We start from the raw sequence: 22,407 nt of genomic DNA, 5'->3' as shown, positions 1-22,407 counted from the left end.
TCCAGGAAGGTCACTCGCCTCTGGCACTCAATGGGTCTCTGTCACACGTTTGTCAGAACTCACAGGGTATGGGGCTAGGGAGATGTCTCAAGCAGATCAGTGCACCCGTGAAACACAAGTCAGTCACCACTGCACACCAGCAACTCCAGCTTCAAGGACAGAAACTGAGAATCGGCCCTCACTGCGGACTCTGGTTGTGACCCTGATTTGATGCAGTCCACAGGCTGTTTCCAGCGTCCCACTCTGGTGAGATAGATGGACAGCGGGGAGCTGCAACATGGCACGTGAACATTCTGATCTCCTGCCAATTTTGCTCTGAACCTAAAACTCTACAGCAACAAAATTAAGTCACTTTGAACTTTTTCATGAACTGGAAGTTCAGATCCTGTTGTTTATACTTTAGCCCGGTTCTCTTTCAATAAAACTGCTGAGCACACCGAAGTCCTGACAGGAAAAGCCCAAGTGTACTCTGCGTCAGCTTAAGTCATTCACTGTCTGCCCCAAGCCTCCGCTCCTATAGACCATCCATCCCCAATTCAGACACGGTACCTGGAGGGAGGGTCTCCACACCCTGTGCTTTCTCATCTCTGCTGTGAAGGTCTTTCTTTTTAATGGAGTCGATGTCATTCCAGTCACCCTGGAGAAACAAAGACACTGAGTGAGTCACTTGGTGCTGTAGGCTCGCCTTCACTCGGCCTCTCCACTTCCAAGCGGTTTCATGATGCCATCCCACAGCAGGGATCTCAGCAGTGAGTGCTCCCACTGTAGGGCAATCCTCATAATCACCCAGAAGTCTAGACTATGCTTGAGGGAGAAAGCGTGGGGCAGTCCCTGCAAGACTCTACTGAGAACCATAGCGACCATGTGCTGAGCACAGCGCTGTCATAGTGGCTAAGTCATGGGACCAGGCTCCTGGAAAATCTCAAAGGTCTGGGCATCTCTAAGCTCCTAAGAGGTCGAAGGGCACATTAATCCTACGGATGGTACACCCAGAACTCACCGGGGACTGCCGCAGAGGCAGCCTGCAGAGCAAGATGTAAGCTCTGGTGGAATTTATCCCACCCATCTGGGCAAGCAGTAGGCTGTCATTTATCAACATTGAATCACACTAGACAGCCCCACAGCCACACAGCCTAATGCATGTTCCATGCACTTCAGTCTGATTGCTGTATGAAGTGTTTCTGTGCATAACTCAAACAGGAGGCCTCCCATGGGCCCAGCCTTGTGGAAGGCTGCTTCCTAAGCAGATGAGGATCCTGGCAGTGGGAACCTTCCCAGGCAGCCCAGCCTGCTCTCCATGCAGCCAAACCCTCTGGCCCAGCCTGCTGCGTGTGCTTTGCTACATGCTGTGCTGCATCTAAGAAAGATTTCCTCCAAGTGTCACTTGCTCTGACCATGATCTGCGTGTAAGGGAGGTTGGCCATCCTGTTCTCAGTCCCTCCTCTCTCTGGAGCCTTTCCTTCCTCCCTTGGCTTCCACAGTATAGCGATATGGCAGCTGGCTCATCTTGGGAAGGGTGTGCGAGGGGGTGGGGGTGGGGGCGGGGGAAGTGTGCAGAGGTGGTGACAAATGTTTGAACACGCATCTGGACCCGACTTACAATTTTTCTTACAGCCAGAAGATTCTAAAACGATCCTTGTAATCAGCTCTTCTGATTATTGCGTTATAAATAAACTTCCAACCCACCATTGGTGATGACTGTGCAGTGACCCGAGAAACACAGACTGTGGCTTTGCAATGAAGGGAACGGTGTTAGAGACTAAAGCAGCCGGCTCTGGCCCGGCGGGGCTGCACTGCACTATCTTTTAATTAAGAGCCCACTTCCATTTCATAACTGGTTTGTTAGATTTTCTGACTAATAATACTTCCCTCCTGCCAGGGCATCCGACCTCTCAAATCCTCTGGCTCCCAGATCAGCTATATACCTTGAACGAGATCGAACGCTCATGTGGTCTCTGGAGCTGGTGCCTTCAGTCAAGTCCTAGTCTGTGGCAGTCACGAAATCAATGTGTCCAGGTCAACTCTCAGCATTTTTCTCAAAACATACTTCCTGCCCACACAGCCTGAGCATAAATCTGAGGCGGGGTCCAGTCAGTAATTATGGAGCCTCACTACTCACTTCTTCAAAACTGGGAGCTGCCGTGAGCCCGTGGCCTGGGTTTGCTGCCATTGGTGGCCTTTCACAGTAGCACATACCATTCAAGACCCCTAGGTCTTCTGTGGTCCCAGGAACGGTCTTACAACTCTTTGTGTGCCTTGGCTGTGTGGTAGACAGCTTAGGATGAATGTAGCTATTCACGTGCTCTACCCTCTCACTGGTCCCGCCATTCCCGGGATCACGGTGAGGGTCCCACGTCTACAGATCTTAACAATACATCTAGACCAGCAGTACTGATAAACATGTCCTAATGCCCCTTGAGGTAAAGCCCTGCGCTCAGAGCCCATGTGCCCGGGTTGGAAACCAGGCACTGTGCTTCTCCTGCTATGAGGAAGGAAGACGGAGTCATGCTGGTGGGGTGGAGGCAGTAACCACATGGCTTCTGCCATGTTTGTAACAGACATAAAAATATTCCTCTGAAGAAAATAGAAAACAAGCAGGCTGTTTTAAACCTCCCCCTTTGAAACACATTTCTCGATGTTAAATCGTTTCAGCTACTAGACCATATGGCCAGGCACAGAACAAGTCCCCAAAATATTCCTGAATGTCGGGTTCCTCAATGTCACCTGTCAGTGTCATTTAGAGACTGTTCAGTAAATATCACCAGGGCTGAGCAGAGCAGCAGCAATGCGTTTATAAAAAGCCAGGTAGCCAGATTCTGAAAGAGGCTGACTCACACTTGGAGCTCAACTCAAAACTCAGATGCTCAAGCCCACTTAGGGCATTCGGCCAGGAGCCAGGCTCTCATAGCAGGACAGCTCCCAGCTACAGACCTCACCTCTCAAGCCAAGTATGTCCACCAAGGGACCCAGAGGGACACCGGGACTGCCAGCTACTTCCAAAACCTTGGGGTAGGTGGTTCTACTATGGTGGAGCAGAAGAAAACCCAGATTCCCCCAGATAGGGTTTCCCAAGACGACAAGGCTCCCCAGTCAGGGCAAGGCACTTGCTGCTCACTGGGTCGGAGCCTCCCTTTCGCTGCTAACCACTCTTCTTGTTGTTGTGACCCAATAAGCAGTCACGTAGTGTTAAAGGACTGACTCACTCCTGGCACACAGTCCATCATGCCAGGGAAGGCATGGTTGGGACAGCCTGTGGCTGTGGGTGACAAGAACAGAGGGCTGGGGAGCAGACACAGGACAGAAAGGCTGGGTTATAGCCCCCAGGCCTGCACTGTAGAGATGTACTTCATCATCTCCTAAAATTCTTACAACCTCCCAAAGTAGTGCACCAAACCACCTACCTAGCCAAACAACGTGCTTCCAATCCACTGAGAAAGGGCACCCAGAGTCTGGGAGAACCCCCTAAGCCCCACAGGTGGATCACACTACACACTACATTACAGGTTTCCCAACATGACCTCAGCAACCCTGACCCCTCTGCCTTGGGAAGAAGCAACTGGGCTTTACTTGTGAGTTCAAGGCCTGTCGGGAGCATGGGTTGGGTTGAAGATGAGGGCGTTCCTCCTCCCCATCACTGGCCACTGAGGAGCGGCTCAGCGCCACACGTGTGCTTCACAGATCCCTCGGATCTTCTTGGAAGCTGTTTACACCACGTCTTCTGGTCCCACCATACAGGGATGGCACTGGGACACATCTGAAGAAAGGAAGAGCCCACAACAGACTTCCTGGCCCATGCTGACAGCACTAGAACCTTCGCTCGGCTAAGAGCCCAAAGACATGAAGGTGTAAGAATCGGGAGTTGAGGGAGATGAAAATCCCAGTTCTGAGACTTGGACTCGACCCAAGAACTGATCTGATATTCGATCACACTCTCCAGGGCAGACCTGGCTGGGGTCTGAGAGGTCCCAGGCAGCCTTGAAGCGCTGCTCCACCCATATGCTCACTGCACCAAGCAGCCTGTAGACACTCAGGTGACTGTAAGCCACAGGCACGCCACGACAATGCACGTCATCTGTGCGTTCATGTCACTATGTGTGCTCTCGGGAAAGCTGCTGAGGAGTACCAGGAGCAGTCAGTCCTTTGGAGCACTGTAACTGGTGCTCCACCATGGAACCACCCCCCATCTCTCTCTCACACACACACACAATCTGGCATGATACCCCACATGCTCACCACACACATGCTATGAGGGCAGCACAGGTAAGCAGCTCATATGCTGTGACCTCACTCTGGTTCCAAGCAGGAGGAGTCTGGGAACCACTGGAACTGACCCAGCTTTCGGTCCTGTTCCTGGAGGCAGAAGCAGGGGCCTCAGGATAAGGCAGCAGAGACTGTGGGTGAGCTGGGTGTGACCTGGGCGCGGCACCCACACCCATTCCCTGCCTGTAAACGGAGGTCTGGCCTGTGCAGCCGTGTGGACAGCCCTTTCTGGGCCCGGGTTCTGCTTGTCTTGAGCTTCCGGCTCCAGCTGAAGTGACACATGTCAAAAGCTTGACTGGAAACTGCCTTCCACATAAAAGGAAGGGGTTTTTAGCAAACGCTTTCCCCTGTGACTCATACCAGTCAATCACATTTTAAAATAAAGTAAAATTTCCAAACGGATGACAGGAAAGTAGTGGAAAGGTTCGGCAGTCAGACAGCACTTCACAGTGTACAGCCAAGGGTGCGGGCACAGCAGAGGGCAACAGAGGTCTCCCTGACTGGTGCATCAGTCTGACAAACCACAATTCTCACCACGCTGCCTCCTGCCCTACTCACTACCAGAAGTTTGTCTGTCCACGTCAGCCTCAAACACCCACAGGCGGATCCACTGTATCTTGGATGATCAGGTCCCATACGGCCACCATGGACCCTGGTGGCCCTTCAGAAGACACCTTCTTCAGAGAAAGCATCCAGGGCTTTCCCCATCGGTGTATCCGGGTCAGGGGAGCAGAGGGGCCAGCCCAACACAGCTCCTGAAGCAGAGCAGAACCATCATCGTCCAGTCGGGGTCCCAGCTATCACATCTTACCGGCCTCAACAAGCACAGCTAAATCTGTTACCTCACCCCATCTGGCCTTCCTTTTACTAAACTTAAGTCTTCATTCACAATGTGTCTGTGATTTGCTGGCCTCATTTTCCTGATGAGGAAGCACAAGGTAAAAGGTGGCTGCTACAATGTAACAGCAGGGGCCAGATCTACCACACCTGATCCAAAGGCTGGCTTCCCAGGAGTGCCAAACCCTCCTACTGTGGCTACCCTGGCTCAGTGGTCCCATGTCCCCTAAGGAGAGTGATCAGTGAACCCCAACCCCGAAGACAGACACAGATCTTTCTAGACCCTGACACTGGGCTTCATTCCCCCTCCCAGATCTACCCAAGGGCTTCTGCAGAGTTATCACAATGAACTAATCCGCCAAATAAGGAACACATTCTACACGTAAATACTACAGTATTACTTATACAATTAGAGAAGAAACTTAAAATATTCTCCACTAAGCAGTTAATTTATGTTACAGCCCCTTAAGAGGGTATTATGCATTCATTAAAAATTATAATGATAAAGACCACATCAGATATGCAAAATGCTTATGTTAAGCAGAAGACTAAATTTTATGTACACAATAAAACAACTCTCTAAAAATACACATCCATATGGACCAGCCTGGAACGAGACATGGGGAGGCAGAAAAGCTCATGCTGGCTGAGAATGCTGGGTGGTGTTTCCACTTCTCCAACTCTTTCATGTCTTAAATTATTCCCATGAATAATTTTTAAGCCCAGCACAAATATGTTACGGGTAGAATTATAAATCTACATGGTGCTCAGCATCACTGAAGCAGCAGACGATCTGGCTAGGCCTGGCCTAAGGTTGCCAGCAGTGCCGGCTAGAGAGATGTCTGCAGAAATGCTGCAGGTTCCAGTCTCAGCTCCTCAGATATAGTCCACCCAGTAGCCCAGAATCCAAAAGTCCCCAGGAATTCAGGCGAGTACCCAAACACACCCCTGCAGCCTAGACATGAGCAATGCTGGGTCTGTCTCTATGTCTTTTTGGTTGACACTACTTTTCATGCTAGATCTATTTCCTTCAAAAAAGTAGCCCTGTTCCAATATAGCCATTACCATGAGCACACAGCCATGGCTGGACTGTTAGGAGAACATGGGAAGGTGATACCTTCACAGGATCTGGCTATGTGTGCAGAGAACCAGCTGCTCCCACCAGATCGGCGTTTTGGTGAGACAGATGACACTGCCTTCCTGAAGCTGATGCTTTCTGTAGACATCCCACGTGCTGGAGCTGTCAGCTCTCAGGTGCCCTGTAGTCTGTGTGACCCTTACCACATGTGGAGCAGTACCAGCATCCATTCAAAAGAGAAGAAAACTGAGATCCAGATGACAGAACTGAGGGCAATCACAGTGAAACTGCCTGCCTAGAGCAGGGTGTCAGCTCTCTCTGCCTCCCAGGGACAGTCCCGGGACAGACTGGATGAGAAGATACACATGTTGGTCATAGGCTGGTCCACAGCTGCTCAGACAGCACAGGGTCCTGGCCATCCTCTCTCGTTATTTTCAGAACCTTGGACCTACTCCCACCTGCCTTAAAGGCCACCACAGTGGTGTTCACACACCTTGATCCTCACGAGGCACGAAGGGCGATTCCCTAATGGCATCTGCTCTACATCGAACTCAAGTTCCCACCCCAGGCCCAGAGCCACAGGAGCAAAAGTTTTCATTTTGGGTGACATGGGTGGGAGAGGGTGGGAGGAGGTGGCACATATGATGGAAGAAGAGGAACATTGACAAAACCCAAGGAGCCGAAGCCACAGGCCCACGTTCTATTGCTCAAATGCAGTCAGGAGTCTCCTACCCGTGATGTGACATCTGGTACTACATCCTGATACTGGTCACGAAGAACACTGGTTTCGAGATGTGGGCTGCAGTGGGTCAGAAATGGCCACTTTTTTGACCTTTCTTCTTGGGTAAAAAGTAGAATGTGGCCGCATGGGCACTGTGGAAGATACTCAGATGTGCTGTGTCCATCCTGGATAAGGAGCAGGGTGGCATGGCTAGGAAAGGAGACTCGGCATCCCCACATCTGCTATGGCACAGATAACTGAGATGTGAGTGTGGCACGAAGCTGTGCAGAAAGTCATCAACCCCAGCTGCTTCTCAAGCAGAGGCAGGTCCTAGACTGTTGAACCTTCCTGGAGTGAAGGCCAGTTCCACCCACTCATCTTGAGCCAGCAGCCCTCCATCTGAGTACTGCACTCTTCTGTTAATATGGGAGACCCAGGGGAGGAAGTAAACATGGAGGCCGACAAAGTCCTTATGTGTAGATGCCATCTCTCATGTGGCCACATTAGAAGGAAGAGGCCAGAGATTCCTAACATTCTGAGCTGCCGGAGTTTTAGGCTGTGATATGTAGTCCTGGCCACCCTGACACCTTCCCCGAGCTTGCTCTCCTGCATCAAATGCAGGTAAAGGCTAGTGGGCATCACACAAGACTTGGATAACCTCAAGGTACCATGTCTAAAATAGACCACATGGCAATAATACCAAGTAGAAACCCAATACCTCCTGTGGCATGGAGGTGAGGTGAAGGAGACCCATCTGGGTGGGGATGGTCCTGGGATACACCAGGCACCTGGTTGGTGACCAGAGACATCCACTCAGCCTCCCCCATGTCTTGAAAGGTTGTACCCTTTCCAGAGCCAGGCTCTGATCATTAGGATTCCATCAAGAGCCAGCCAAGCTGGCTGTGCCCCATCCAGTGCATTGCTGTTCAGGAGAAGAGGGAGCCAGCCTGCCTACAAGTAGGAAGGTGACCTCACTGTTTCTTTCCAAAATGAGTGATCCATTTGGTCATGCTCCGTGCACATTAAAGAACAGTGTACACAGTGGGAACCAGAAAGACACTGGGTACAGTGGTATCCCAAAATCACCGTACCCCGTATCCTGGACACGTCCCTCGGGGACCAATCAAGAAGCAGAGTGGCTTCCTTCTCTCCCATTAGGAAAGGCTGGTGGATCTCAATCTAACCAGATTACATCCCAAAGGGCTTCTTCAGACTGCAGGAAGGCGGAACAAGAGCTAAAGAGAGACATGAAACAAGCAGGGAAATTCCCATCGGCCCTGGGCTCACTGAATTCCTGATTCCTGCCTATGCCTGATGCTTCTAGTAAGCTCCAGGAAGCACTGAACATTGCCCTCAGAGATGGGAAGCCAGGGTCACCAGAGAACTGGTAACAGAGTGTGGGCAAGTCCTGAGTAAAGATATCTCGGGTGACAGCTCAAGACAACAGCTACAGTGTGGGGCCTTAGTGCCCTGGCCCAGGTCAGGTGAGGTCAGAGGATGCCGTTTCATCCACTCAGCCCCCTCCCATCCCACACACACACAGCAGGCCCCTGGCCAGCCCACAGGCCTGCCTGCCCTGTGACTCACAGATACAGACAGGAGAGAACATGGCCTCTCCTAAGCCTGAAGCCAAGACTGCTCCTCCTCATCCTTCTGTTCACACCTGTGTAACAATCTACCTTGCCCACAGGCCGATGGCAGTCCACTTTTACCTGTAGGCAGCTGCAAACGAGGGGCTTCTTAGAAAACTGCAGATGGGGCTGCAGGTGCTGGTTCATAACCTGACTTGGGTATGTATGACATCTTGGTAGGCCTCACCCTGTAACCTCAGGGAGCTGCCCAATATGGGCAAGGAAGCAGATACTCCCAAGGGAGTTTTTACATACATTGCCCCTCTCTCTACTATTCTAGCCCCAGGCCACTGCTAGTTACACACACACACACACACACACACACACACACACACACACACACTCACACTCAGCAGCCAGCTACCTCCAGTGTCAGTCACTGTCACACAGCTGCAGGCTGCCCTGGCACTGTGCTAGCTAGCTTTCTTCCACAACCAGCAGATGGTGTCCTCTCATCCAACACAGGGGTAGCATACAAAGAGAGTCCTTGTTCTAATGAACCTTTGTCTACGCTGACATAGCTTTCTCAGTGTGCGTACATATGTATGCATGTTTGTGTGCACACGTGTGTGTGGAAGCCAGAGACCAACCTCAATGGTCTGCCTACCTTGTTCTTTTAACAGAGGGTCCCTTGGTGACTTGGAGCCTGGCCAGCAGGCCCAGCCCGCTCACACAGGTTCCGGTTACCTGCCAAGCCATCTCCTTAGGCCTCATGAGAGAGCAGAATGTTCTTCTGCATGGCCTGCAACCCATCCCTTGGGTGCTGTTTCTTTGGAACCTAATCTGAGGAAGGGAGACCTATCCACTAACCCCCAAGTACCAATCTTTTTAAAGAACATGGAACAATTAAGAATTTATCTTAACCTCTGAACTAATCATCCTGAAAGGGCTGCCTGTTGGATTATATTCTAATTTTCGGTTTTCGGACAGGTCACCTGCAGTGACTCCTGGGATTGAGAGACCATGATCTCAGAGGCCTGTTTCCTATGGTTGTAACAGAAACCAAGGCCCCGACTCAGAGAAGAAATCTGATGGCATCAGAGGCAGGCAGAACCCAACTTCTCTGCAGAACCTCAGCAACAGTCCAGTGATGTGTACACCACAGAGAGAAGCATGTTCCCTCCCAAGGACCTGCACTCAAAGTAAAACAGAACTCCAGCCTGCCCAGAGGGCCTTTGTGCTAGAAACAAAACCTCAGACAATAGTCCAACCCCAAAGATTGCAGGTCCTCACACTGAGAGGCTGTAGTCTACATGGTTCATGTCTTGAAGTTAATTTATAACCCAAAAGATATCACTTGAACCTGGGGATGCCCTGAAAGGACCCCAATCTGGGAGGCTTAGTTTATTTTTCATACCTCTGGGCATCCAAAGCCTAGGGGTCACAGGGCTGTCTCCTTGGGTGGTCCAGAGGTCTGCTCCAGGCTCCTCCCCCTAAGCCTGCAGGTGGCCTATTCCCCATATCCTCTCATGGCCTCCTCTGTGAATATGTCTCAGTGCCCACAGTCTCCCTTTTATAAGGACACCAGTCACACTGGCTTAGGACCACCTTATGACCTCATTGTAACTAGACTTCTCCAGCAAAGACCCTGTCACCAAATATAGCCCCATCCTGAGGCCATGGGGATTAGGACTCTGGCCTACATTTTCATTTGGGAGAATGCTTACTGCCCCAGAGATTTTCTTGAGGGAACAGAGTATTTAAAAAGGAGGTCCCAGGGGCTCCTTTGGCCTTGGCTCTCTTCCCATCCTTAGTGGCTTGATCTCAAAAAGCCTGGCGATTCTGGCTGTGGACCAGCCCTGGGAGGGCAGGTGCAGAGGCCAGCAAGCTAAAGAGACCGTGCTTCTTCTCTGTAAGTGTGCCCCACACAGAGAACATAGCCCCATGGGACTGAGGGTCTCTAGCCGCTTGATTTCTGCCAGGGCTGAACAGTAAAGTATTTAAGATGTTCAGAATACACTTTTCGGCTTCAGGGTGAGGTGAGTTCTTGGCCCAAGAGTTCCACAGACAGCCACTATTCAGTTTTGAGTCCCAAGAAGCTAATCTGACAGAGACTTATTATTCTCTTCAAATAATGGATGAAAAAGAACCCATTTTGTTGTCTTTAATAAGTTAGACACTCAGGCAGACAGACCACACAATAAATCTGCATACGTGCGTAAGAGGGACTGGGCACTGGGGCTTTTATTAACGTATCAATTCCAGACACAAGGTAGAGGCCAAGTGAATGCAAACCAAAGCCTCCGGGAAGCTGGGGCCGCCGCCAAACTCACAAACTCAGGCCCCAGCGATCAGCCCTGCCAGGAGGCCTCAAGAACAATGGCTGTAATCCATCTCCCAGGGGTGGGGAACAGCCCAGACAGCCGAGCTCATGGGTGTGACAAAAGGAACCTCAGACCAGGACCTCTGTGTAGAATCAGGAGAGCAGGCAGGGGAGGGCTGGAAGGAGACTCCGCACTGGCGGCTGGTGGGTCTAGGAGTCCTCAGACAAAGTGGGATGTTGTTTTTCAAAAGGACAGATCAGCAAGGTTGTGGCAAGGTCTGTTTCTATATGGAAGGTGCTGTGTACTTTTTTGTTTTGCTTTGCTTTGCCCCCTCTGATGTGTAGAAATGTGCACACAACAGAAATAGAAAGAAAAGGCCATGCCAAGGCCCTTGGTGGACCCAAGGATGAGCTTCAAGCTGGACTGCTCCCCTGTGACTTTACAGGCATATCAGGACAGCCGCAGAAATACCCTGTGGTGAGGGAAAGGCACTAGGGCTTCGTGCTGTGTCTGCCCCAAGCAGGGCACTGTATGTTCCGATTACATCATTTAATTTTAGGCCATTTAAAGATTTGAAAGACAGTCGATACTTGATGTGAAAAGGTACCTTTTCCTCAAGCCAGAGCATGTGGAGGCAGCAGGCACTAGGCAAGAAGGGATGCGCTAAGCCTGATCAGGGGAGGAAAGCCCAGGAAGAACAAAGCGCCTACCTGGGGTGTACATGGAGTAGGAGACCACAAGGGTGAAAGTGCCCTGTATCCCAGGAAGGCAGGGGACATAGAGATCAGCCTCAGCCACAGACCCACGGGCAGGAGAACCAACCAGATGGTCTGGCTCTGACCATCCATCTCACTGAACCTTCCAGACATCCCACCAGACTCACAGTAACACAGACTCGACACTAGGAAGGATTCACACTGCCCAGTTTTACGCACAGACTGCTCTAGACTTGCTGCATGTTTTCCACAGCAGTTTCAGGAGCTACTTACTGGGGTTACAACTAGAAAACTTTGCCCTGGTGTCTGGACGGCAGGTGTGGTCCTGCCTGAATCAAGTGGAGTAAAGTCAGGAGGCCACGCCATCAGGGAGCAAAGGCCCCGGGTTGGTCCCTCCCAGCCTCTGTTCACCATCAACTATGAACTCTGTTTTCACCCCTATAGTCAGTGTGGTGGGCACAGGGCCAAGCCAGGGAACTCTAGCACATTTTACAGTATTCCTGCCTGTTAAGGAGATGTTGCTTTACCAGGGTACTGTACCAGAAGCTGTCTCCATGGCAACTTGGCTGACATTCCTAAAGTATGCATCATCTGGAGCCTACTGGGACGCCAGGATGGACGCACAGACCACCACCCCATCTTAGATCTAACACGCAGAGCTGAATTCAACAGGTGACAGTCAGGACCTATGAGGCAGCAGAAAATTCTGTGAGGACACGGCCCCATTGGTCTGTTATCAGTAAGACATCCTAGAGATCCTGCAAGTTTCAGGGGACGGAGAACAGAGGTTAAAGGCCACAGGTAGACAGACAACCTCTGGGACAGAACTACTGCAAGTCATCTAGGCCTTGTACAGGCTCCACACAGGGGACCAGAACCATCATCTGGTCCCCAATAGCTGCAGAGTCCTGTGGCCACCCTTGGGCAGAGTACACAGCTCATCACAGAATAATCAGGGCAGATACCTAGACAGGATGTCTACACTGCGGGCCAGACTAACCTTCTTCCCACCTCAGCCTACCGAATGCTGGGGTTACAGGAGCAAGCCATCACATGTGGCTTCAGGGTAGGTTTTCAAGGTCTGAATTGACAAGGAAGCTACTCAAGAACATGTGTGTCGAGTGGGTGGTAGCAAACCCACAAAGGCACCCTGCTGGAACACCCCCACCCCAATGATGCCCGGCTGGAACACTTAGGACCTACCAATTAGCCCTGTTGTGGAGGAAAGCTGGGCAGAGCATTCATGCTTGCACGCCGCTCCAGCTCCTCACCCTGGACAGGAAGTTACGCCATATACTTATCACTCACCTGGGTAGGCAGATCTGGGGGCCGGGGGCACACGTGTGAGTACTACCACTCACACGTGCCATCGGGGACTCTTTCTAGTCCTCCGAGTCAAGGGTCTGTAACTGACTACTGTGTCAAACACAAAGAGCTCAGCATGTGTTCTTCAGAGCTCACCCAGAATCACTGCAGAAACAGGAAGTAACTTAGCTCAGAAGTATCCACACCTTTGAGGCTAGACCCAAGAAGTTCAGTGGCATGCTAGACCAGAGCCACCTCTGGAATATATACAATACAGGCCAGAAACCAGGTGGCAGCTCCTCTCTTCACCCCTATGTGAGCTAACATGCCAAACCTGACCCTTCACCAAAGCCAGCCTGTCAGAAAGAGCAGAGTCCGGCCTCACCCTCCACCCCAGCCAGCAGCAGAGGCAGTCTACAGTCACTGCTCCCACAGATGAAAGCACTATTCACACTCGGGGGAAATCACAAGCCTGGGAAAGCAGATGGAAGTGAACACACATGAACGAGAAGAGCCACCGTCCTGGCGGCACCCGGGGCTTCACACCGACCCCAAGAACAGCGAGGGAAAGGAGCATCCTGTCATCTCCTCAGCGTCTGTGTCCAACTCCAGACAGCAGAGGGGATGCTGTCTTTCTAATTCCTGGCCAAGGAAAAGAAATTTATTTTTAGCCCAGCCAAGACACATGAGCTTCCATGGGTCGACAGGAGCAGAGAAGGAACCCTCAGGAGAGAGAGCCAAGAGCAGCAGGGACAGACACTGGGCACCATACTCTCCTGGATCACAGCAGGTGCTCAGGCCTTCCCCACTGACCTCAGTGCAAGAAAGAGCAGTGGGTGTGTACTCTGCAACAGATTTCCAGAGCACTGGATGCAAGTGGGAGGGGCTACGTCCTCTGGGAGTAACTCATGCAGAGGCCTCTTTCAAATGAAGAATGACAGGATTCGTTTGCAGAGTGCTACACTAGGTGCTTGAAGCCCTGGGTTCGATCTCCAACACAACACAGGCTGGGAGCAGTGGTGCACACCTGTGACGCCAGCCTCTCAGTGGTAGAGGCCTGAGGATCAGAAGTTCAAAGTCATCCTTGGCTACATAGTATGAGGCCAGCCTGAGACACATGAGACCCTGGGTCAAAGCAAACAACCACAAAACCACACAGAGAATGGGCGTGTCTACAGGGAGTCACTGCCTGCCAAACAGCCGCCACTCTATCTGTAGTGACAGTCCTCAGCCTGTGTACCCCACATCACAACCACACCAAAAGGATGTGGCTATGAAGCTCTGAAATCCAGACATAACAGACACTTAAGTCCGAACTTGGCAAAGGAGTGGAGGGTTCGAGCATCCCAAGGAAGTGAGAAACACTTCACAGGGAAACCCAGGCTGGTTCAGACACCGCAGACCCAGCTCCGCCCACACTCACTCTGGACATCAGCCTCACCCGTGAGCGAGCAGGCCACTCAAGGTTAACCCACCTGTCTCAGCAGCCAACGGCAAAGCCAACTCAAGTCCCTAATCACTGAGCCAGTCTGCGCCCAGGAAGCACTGACTCATCTTAAAGACTGACGTATGAGGACCACACAGGACCTGTGCTGCACATGGTTACATAAACGCAATCAAGAGGAGAGGCCTTTGCTTCCCAGCCCCACTGACGGAGTACCCACTGTTGGGTTATCACAGACAAAAAATACTGCCACAGACATCTACCTTGTCAGGAGCTGGAGTTGCCTCGTATCTAACCGCACCTTTGAGAAAACAGACTGCATCAGTTTGCCTCTTTATCTAGATATTCCATGGATGTGCAGAATTTAGACTATAAACACCTGTTTAGGAACCTACTGCCCAGCATTCACTTTTCCCAGTTACAACGTCTGAACCACCTCCCCTCAGCAAACACAAGCAGGTGCAACTGTACCGGAGCGCCAACCATCTCTACACATGAGTAAACCCGCCTTTTATTGTGATGGCTTGGTTCACCGTAGAAGCAGGACACAGTGTAGGAAAGAGAACTGGTCAGGGAGACAGAAGACACCTTGTCTGACTGGTGTTTGCAGAACCTTCTCCCCAGACCCCCTGTCCACAGCAGCGCCTGCCCCGAAGTGCAGCTCACCTCCAGGGACGTTCCTGTCTGACTAACAGAGTACCAAGTATACTATACAGTCACCAAGACTTCTCCAGGAAAAGCCAGAAAGATGGCACGGTATGGTGGACGAGGATCTATGGCACAGTTACCATGGAATTATACCGACAGCCAAGTGTCCATCAACATTTGCAGAGTGTGCGCTTCCACAGCAGAGTGCTATCCATCCCTAAAAGGTGGCCCGTCTGACACAGGCTATGACAGCGTCACAGTGTGAGTGTGACCAATGCCAGAAAACTGAATGCTCAAAGACAGGCGATACAGCTGTGTGTGCTTTACCACAACTTAAAAACACACGCACACACACTCACAGAGAAGCATACCAGAGCTGGATGTACCAGAACCAGCACAGCTCATACCATGTGCCTAACAATGTTAGGGTCTCTCTTCCTCACATCTTTAAGACAAAGGAGATCTTTTCAGACTCCTGGGGTGACCTAATTCCTGTTCACTCAAGAAATCAGAATCTGGAAGCAAAATCAGAAGCCTCCTTATCCATACTCCGCGATATTCCTGTCCGGCCAGGGCTCTGCCCAGGCACATAACATATTTCAAGGAAAGTTAGAACTGTTTGGTGACATCAGATCAGAGACAACAGAGCCTTGCGTGGATCTTACTTTTCTCACTTCAACACTATCTTCTGGTAAAGCACATCCCAGAGATACAGGCAGGCACTGAAGCAGGTGGTGTGAGGGCTCACACCACTCCACACTCACCGTGGTTGTTCTCAGTGACTCACCACCGCGTGAGCCTGGGTTGAACTATTAAGGGACAGGGTTAGAAGGACACAAAAAACAAAGAGAGGCCTGTGACCCCAACCCACAGAGTGCAGAGAGGAGAAGGGGATTGTGACACATCAGCAGAAAAGCCCTAACCTGGGCACAAGCCACGGTAGGACACCGGGGAAACTGTCCCCCACTTCTAGGTCTGATTCCAAATTTCTACAGAACAGGTGCCTTCAAATGGGAAGCCACAGTCACTATGTTCCCATTATGTCTGGAAGGGCAGAGCTCAGTCACAGCTACCTGGGCACTCAGTCCAGAGGTGACCGCTGTGCCCAGCATGTCAGAACCAGACAGTGCCAGGATAGAGATAAACATGGGATTCCTGGCTGAAGCTCCTGGCCACTCACTGTTTACTGACAGAATGTTGTCTGCATACACTGCTCATGGAACTGCCAACAAATGTGACAAAGGATCCACCAGACCACCCTGTTCCCTGCCTGCCACACAGCCCACAATGCCCCATGCGGGCCCACTGTTAGGAGGCCAATGCTGGAGGGCAGGAGGTCTGGAGGAATGGCCTCCTGGGGACAGATTAGTAGTGTGGCCCCTAAGGGATGCTAGTATAATTTGTCTTCCTGGTGCCTTCCAACTTTGCACAAAGCTATGATGAGCCTGTGAATCAGTTATAGGCCTCCAGAGCTTAAACTCATGCTGAGTAGACATTTCTACAATAACTCAAAACACCCAGTTCTCAGGAACATCGGTCTCAGTGCTCCACTTGAGACCTGTGCCTTTTCCCTGCTTTGCTGCGATGCCGAGAAAGGTAGGCTCTTTTAACCTGCTTCCACACCACAGGTCATGGAGGCGAGTGGGTGCATCTCCTCCAGGCCAAGGTGGAGTGGAAGGTTTGGAAGCCTGCATCATACTGGGCTGATCCAGCCCAGGTCCTGGCCTCATCATCTGTGGGGCACAGATGCTAGACGGGGACCAACAGGTAGGTATCCCGTCTGAGAGAAGCAGAGAGGAAAAAGCAGCCGGCTTCGCACAGCCACCAGCGCACCGCAGACAAAGCGATGGAACCTGGTACTTTCTCCCAGTGTCCTCATCTCAGTGCTGGGAACAGGGATGGCAGACAGGATAGTGCCTGGGAAAATGTCTGCAGGGTCTCCCAGGAAGTAACCCCGGCAGCACAGGAAACACTGGACTCAGCGTCCAAACAAGCGGTGTTGCAAGCAGGAAGGAGGAAGGCAAGGAATGAGTGGGTACATGTTCCCGTGACATCATCACTAAAGAAAAGCCAAGGAGGAAAAGGTGAAAAGGATTCGTGAGGATCAGAATGGGCTGTGTTCTAAAACTAACAATGTCAGGGGGAAAGTTCCACTTCCTTCTGAAACTCAGGGGAGCAGACATCTCACTTTTGTTAATGAAAGACAATAAAAGCTGAACCACACACTGCCTCGTTCCTGAGCCAAATGCGGGTTTCCCTCCTCTTTCATTCTCAGTGTGGGCTGAGTTATAATATAGTCACATCCCGGGGGCTTGTGACAAGATGGAAGTGTCTGCCCAGGTCAGTCCTGATGCTACACTGGAGAAAGAATCCTCGGTGCGTGATTCACATCGCCTCAGAAAGATCAGACTCGCTTGCAGCCTGCCTTCAGTTTGAAGAACATTTCCATCCTAAGAAAGGACCCCAACCCTTCCTGGCGGCTGACACCACACCACTCCCTTATTTAGGCCCAAGAACTCACCATTAACAAGACCCAGCCCTGGCAAACCTTAAGTGGAGACACGGGTAGTCACAAGCATGCCAGGGCCAGCTGGAGGGACACAGACCCAGTTCCACAAGATTTCCCAGGGCCCTCTGTCCTCTGGGGCAGTGGGCACTGCTTGGAAACAGGGTTAGCCACAGAGTATCTTCTGATCAATCGAGCCCTTGTCTCTCTCCACCTTCCTGACCAGAGATTCAGCCCCCAATACCCAACCAAGGGCCCATCCTCCTCCTATCTATGTCCCTGTGTCTCCTGACCTGGTCTGACACTTTACTCTGTCCCATGAACTCATGAGGTGGCTTGGCCAGGACTTGACTCTGAACACACAGGACCCACTGTTGACACACCCATATCTGCGGAGTATGAATTCCAAGTCCCTGGGGCACAGCTGCACAGAAGCTCCCACAGCCTGCCCCACTCCGCACTAGCACCTCCCTATTCAGATAGGTGTACGACTCATATGGCTGCCTCTCCCTTAGGAGTCAAATGGCTGTGTCAACTCCGGTCTCCTGAGGCACCTCACCTGATAGTGGGGTTAAATAGCAGGCTTCAAGATCCTACACAGCTGAGCGTGAGCCCGGTGCATTCCAGCTTAAATTACTGCATCACAACAACTCAGATGCTGATCCCAGGGAAAACAGGGGCAGCCCTGTGATCAAACTGCATTAACAAGCTTAACAACGATGTGTACGGCACAGCCTACAAAGAGCATGTGTGAGGCATTAAGGTGCCTTTGCCAGCATGTGAACCGGTGCAACGAGATTTATTATAGGGTTGAGGGTGGAGGGCACTCAAGTGTCTCCAGACAGTCAAGAGGTGTCTAAGTATAAAGAAGAGGTTTACTACCAGGCTGCTGAGGTAGCTTGGATGAGACTGGCTCCACAGGCTGATCTTTGATCCTTGCTTCCCCATTGGTGTGGGAAGGCTAGGAGGTGTGGCCTTGTTAGAGGAGGTGTGTCCCGAGGGGTAGACTTTGAGGTTCCAAAAGCTCATGTTATTCTCAGTTAGCCTGGGCACCAACCCCTATTATGTGGACATTTTGTGGAGTGAGAATTTACTGATATAAATCTGATTGATGAATTACAAGCCTCTAGAGTCTTGATTTGGCTGGCTTACTAGGAATGTGAGCAGGGTCTGCAGTGGAGGGACCGCTGCGGAGGGACGGCCGGGGGCAGAGTAGCTGGGGGTAGCATGGCGTGGTGCACTGGAACCGCTCACTACGATATAATATTTACTGCTACACCACTTACCTCCTGTTTGTTTCGATTCCTAAGTTCTCAGCTACTGCTCCAGTACCTACCTGCCTGCCTGCCTGCCTGCCTGCCATGCTTCCTGCCTCTACGGCCATGAAAAGTATTACCTTCTGGAACCGTGAGCTCCAAATCAGATGTTTTCTTTCATAAGCTGACTTGGTTGCGATTCTATTCCTGTTCATAGGACAGAAAAGTAACTAAGACAACTGTGGTGGACAAAAGCCACTAGAAGCCATACACGGGCCGTCTACCCTAACTCCCACCTCACAAGTAGGAACACAAAGGTCACAGATCTGCTCACTAGGCTCTCACCACTCCTGTTGCGTGGAATCCCAGCAAGCAGCTGGTCTCTGCCCTCAGGCAGCCTCAGTGGAAACACCCATCTGCTGAGCCTTGGGCCAGGGATTGTGTGTGTCTCTGCAGACCCAAGGCTATAACACCAAGTGATCTGCTCAGTACAGGAACCTGCTGCTGCTGGGAGTGTGGCCACTGCAGGATACCTGGACTCACTGCTTCCTTCTCTAGCTCCATGTCTGCATTCAGTCCTCGGTAGTAAGCAGGCAACAGGACAGGAGAGATGGGCATTAAGAAACAGCAACAACCCAGCAGACCCACACGCAGATTCTGGCTTTGATTCCTGGCAACATGATCTATTTTGAGCATGAGACGAGTTGCTAATTCCAAATGAGCCAGCTTAAAAGCAGGCTACAGACGAACAGCAAGCACGCACTGAAGCTGTGACAGCACCCCAGACAGCCCCACTTCCGAGGACTTGGGCAGCGGCACAGGACCAGAACAGAACCAGTTCATACCAGCTACAGGCTTCAGGAAGGGGTCTTGCTGGAGACTCCTCCTTACTCAAACACATGCCAGGGTGGGTGGCTGTGACCATACAAGGCCACTGTGTCGCTGGGTGCTGCTCATGAGCTGAGAAGATGACTCAGATGGAAGAGTTCGAACCCCAGCGTCCATGAAAAAAGTGAGGCTTGTGGCACACACTTACAACTCTAGTGCTGGGGAGGTGGGGACAGGCAGATTCCAGAAGCTTGCTGCCCACTGGTGACAAGCTCCAGGTCTCAATGAGACACCCTGTCTCAACAAACAAAGTGGACACTGTCCAGTTCCTTGAGAGAAAACGATACTCCTGCTTCTCTGTGCATACCCACAAACCCACCCACGTTCACAGACAGGAGTGGGAAGGGGGCAGGACATGGGAAACAGCAGCACCTGTGGCAGAGGACTAACTCCACAGACACTAGAAAGACCTCAGTGGCTGGTCCTGTACTCAGCAGATTTGCCATGAGAAGCTGCAGAGAAGCAAGAACTGCGTGTGTGTGAAGCATCCACTCCACCGCGCCTACCCATCACAGGGCGCTGCAGGAAGGAGCTGCATCTGAACTCAACATCACTTGTGTTTCATGCCACGTAAGCAATGCTGCAGTCACAAGGAATGCGCTAAAGCCCCGATAATCCACACCTCAAAAAGGTCCCCACACCCAGCAGCACACGGAGTAGACGACAAATTGTCCTAACGGAGCGCATCAACCAGGGGCACCACAGCCCACTGCAAAGTGCTCAAATACACGCCATTCTTCAAAACAAAAGGGCCTTCCATCATGAATTTTAAACCAAACTATTAAGACAACTCCCCAAAGCCTAAGGAGAGCCTGGCATGTGTGGAGAGCTTCAACTGGGCAGAGCTCACAGCGGGATGTGAGGGGAGCCTCTCACCTCTGCAGAGACTCTCTTCCCAAATAGGAGGAGCCTGCACCCCTGCCTCAGCCACCAACAGGAGACCTCTGCTTACCAAATCTTCCCAGACTCCTGTACAGTACAGGAGCTGCATTTACCCTAAAGATGAGAGACTATGTCTGCACTCCCACCACCAGAATCTGAACCTGCCATTGAGCTGTGTATGGCAAAGAGGTCAGCTCTAAGTACCTTCTCCGCATCCAAAGTTCTCAGGGGGTGAGAGCTGACCTGTGCTATAGGGAACAGTTGCCCCTGTGCATCTACAAGGTGAGAGCCTGAACTATGCATGTTCAGAGGCCGGGTGGCAGGTTGAGCCCCTCCTCCTGGAATTGTACACATCTCCCCTCCCCTGACTATACCTCACACCTACTCATCTCCAGGACACAGTATTTACATCTGCTCTCAGCTGGCTTCAACCACCCAAGCGGTAAGCACAGCCCCATCCATGTGACCCTTTACCCTCTGGGGTGGCTCTGGGCTCCAGGCGCCAAGCTGTTTCCCTGCTCCTCTTGCTTAACACCTCACACACCAACCCTGCACCCGACCCAGCAGTTTCATAATGTGTGTAGGCACCTGACTCCATCTGGTTGAGCACCAGAGAGGCCACCATCCTGCCCAGCACCTATCAGCATGGTGCCTGATACAAGGAGTTAGGGAAACAAATGGGAAAGAGAGATGAAAACCAACCCTTCCAGGTGAGCCATGTAGGCCCAAGCCTCAGAGACTTGGGCAGATATAAGTGCCAAGAGCAGTTTATCTGTTTAGACGGAAGCTGGACACCTGGTTCTAAGCTCTGAGAGTCATCCAACCCAAAGTTCGGCTACTCTTCACACCCGAACATCGTTCTCCAGCTGAGGCAGCTACCGAGCCCTTTAACACGAGGCTCTCTCATTCCTCATGAAAACCCACAACCTCCAAAGACTGAGCCCTGGACAGACTTAGGCTTAGGCTCTGTCAGCACTTCTGACACTCCTGACTGGAGTAACAAACACTGCACAACACAGATTGAACACAGGACCTTGGCTGAAAGGCTCCTGATCCTAGCCCAGCAAGCCCCGCCTCTCCTTATTCATCTGCCTTCTATTTAAAACCAGCTGGCACTCCCGAGGAGGGTGACTTGCAAACTGTGACGTGGACTCAAGCAGTGCTCAAGCTGCTCCTCTGTCACACACAGGCCAGAGACTCATACCCAGCAGCTTGCAGGCTCCATTTGACCTCTGACCCAGTAGTGGCTTCTGTCCTTTCCTCCACTGCACTGCCAGCAGACGTGACCATTTGGGTCAGATGCCAAGGACGGAGAATGCTGGCTCAGGACATAACTGATTACGGGTTACAGGTGGATAACCTTAGCCAGGAGGGCAGCATCTAGGAATCTGGCTGAGAACACACAGACAGAGGAAAAGGGATCTCACAGTGTGGGTAGCAGGCTGTGTCTAGCCAACTGTCACCAAACCTTAACTAGTCCCCTCCCACCCACCCCCAAAAAAACCTCTGGGTACTTGAGAATAAAACCAGATCCTCAGACCCAACTGACGATCCTGTAACAGTGAGACCTGACTAGAAACCACCCAACTATAGCTCCACTGTGACTGCTGACACCATTTGAAGAGTTCAAAGGAAGCAGGGGACTCTGATCACACCCCATCTCCAAGGATCTGAGGAGACTGGCTGTGTTCTGAACCACTGAGAAGCCACAACCTCACTTCGAATCTCTGAAGAAGGCTACACACTGGCAGCTGGGGACAGCTCCTGTCATGTCCCACCATGGCTGCTTCTGAGCATGACTCATGTCATGGGTAGATTTTGGAAGAAGTCCTGCTTACATTTTTCTTCAGCTTCTTCACAGTATGAGGCTTACCACTAACAACAAGGAGAAATGCTGGCTTCTTAGAAGCCGAGAATGGCCAGAGCTGGGGTCACAGCTCCTTTAGCAACATTATCTGAAACCCCAAACAT

General features: G+C 51.5%; 1 protein-coding gene across 1 annotated transcript in view; it reads right to left on the bottom strand.

The window, feature by feature from the left end:
• The window catches only part of GALNT2 (polypeptide N-acetylgalactosaminyltransferase 2), a 105,257-nt gene that overhangs the window by 48,265 nt on the left and 34,585 nt on the right, over window positions 1-22,407 (bottom strand). The window contains exon 2 of the mRNA XM_080937483.1: window positions 550-637. Within this exon, the coding sequence (XP_080793609.1) occupies window positions 550-637 (88 nt within the window). The remainder of the gene's footprint in view (window positions 1-549; window positions 638-22,407) is intronic.

This window comes from Micromys minutus (assembly GCF_963924665.1).
Source record: "Micromys minutus genome assembly, chromosome: 24".
Taxonomy (NCBI): Eukaryota; Metazoa; Chordata; class Mammalia; order Rodentia; family Muridae; genus Micromys; species Micromys minutus.
Note: the sequence above shows the minus strand (reverse complement) of the source record. Positions and strands in the feature narration are given on the sequence as shown.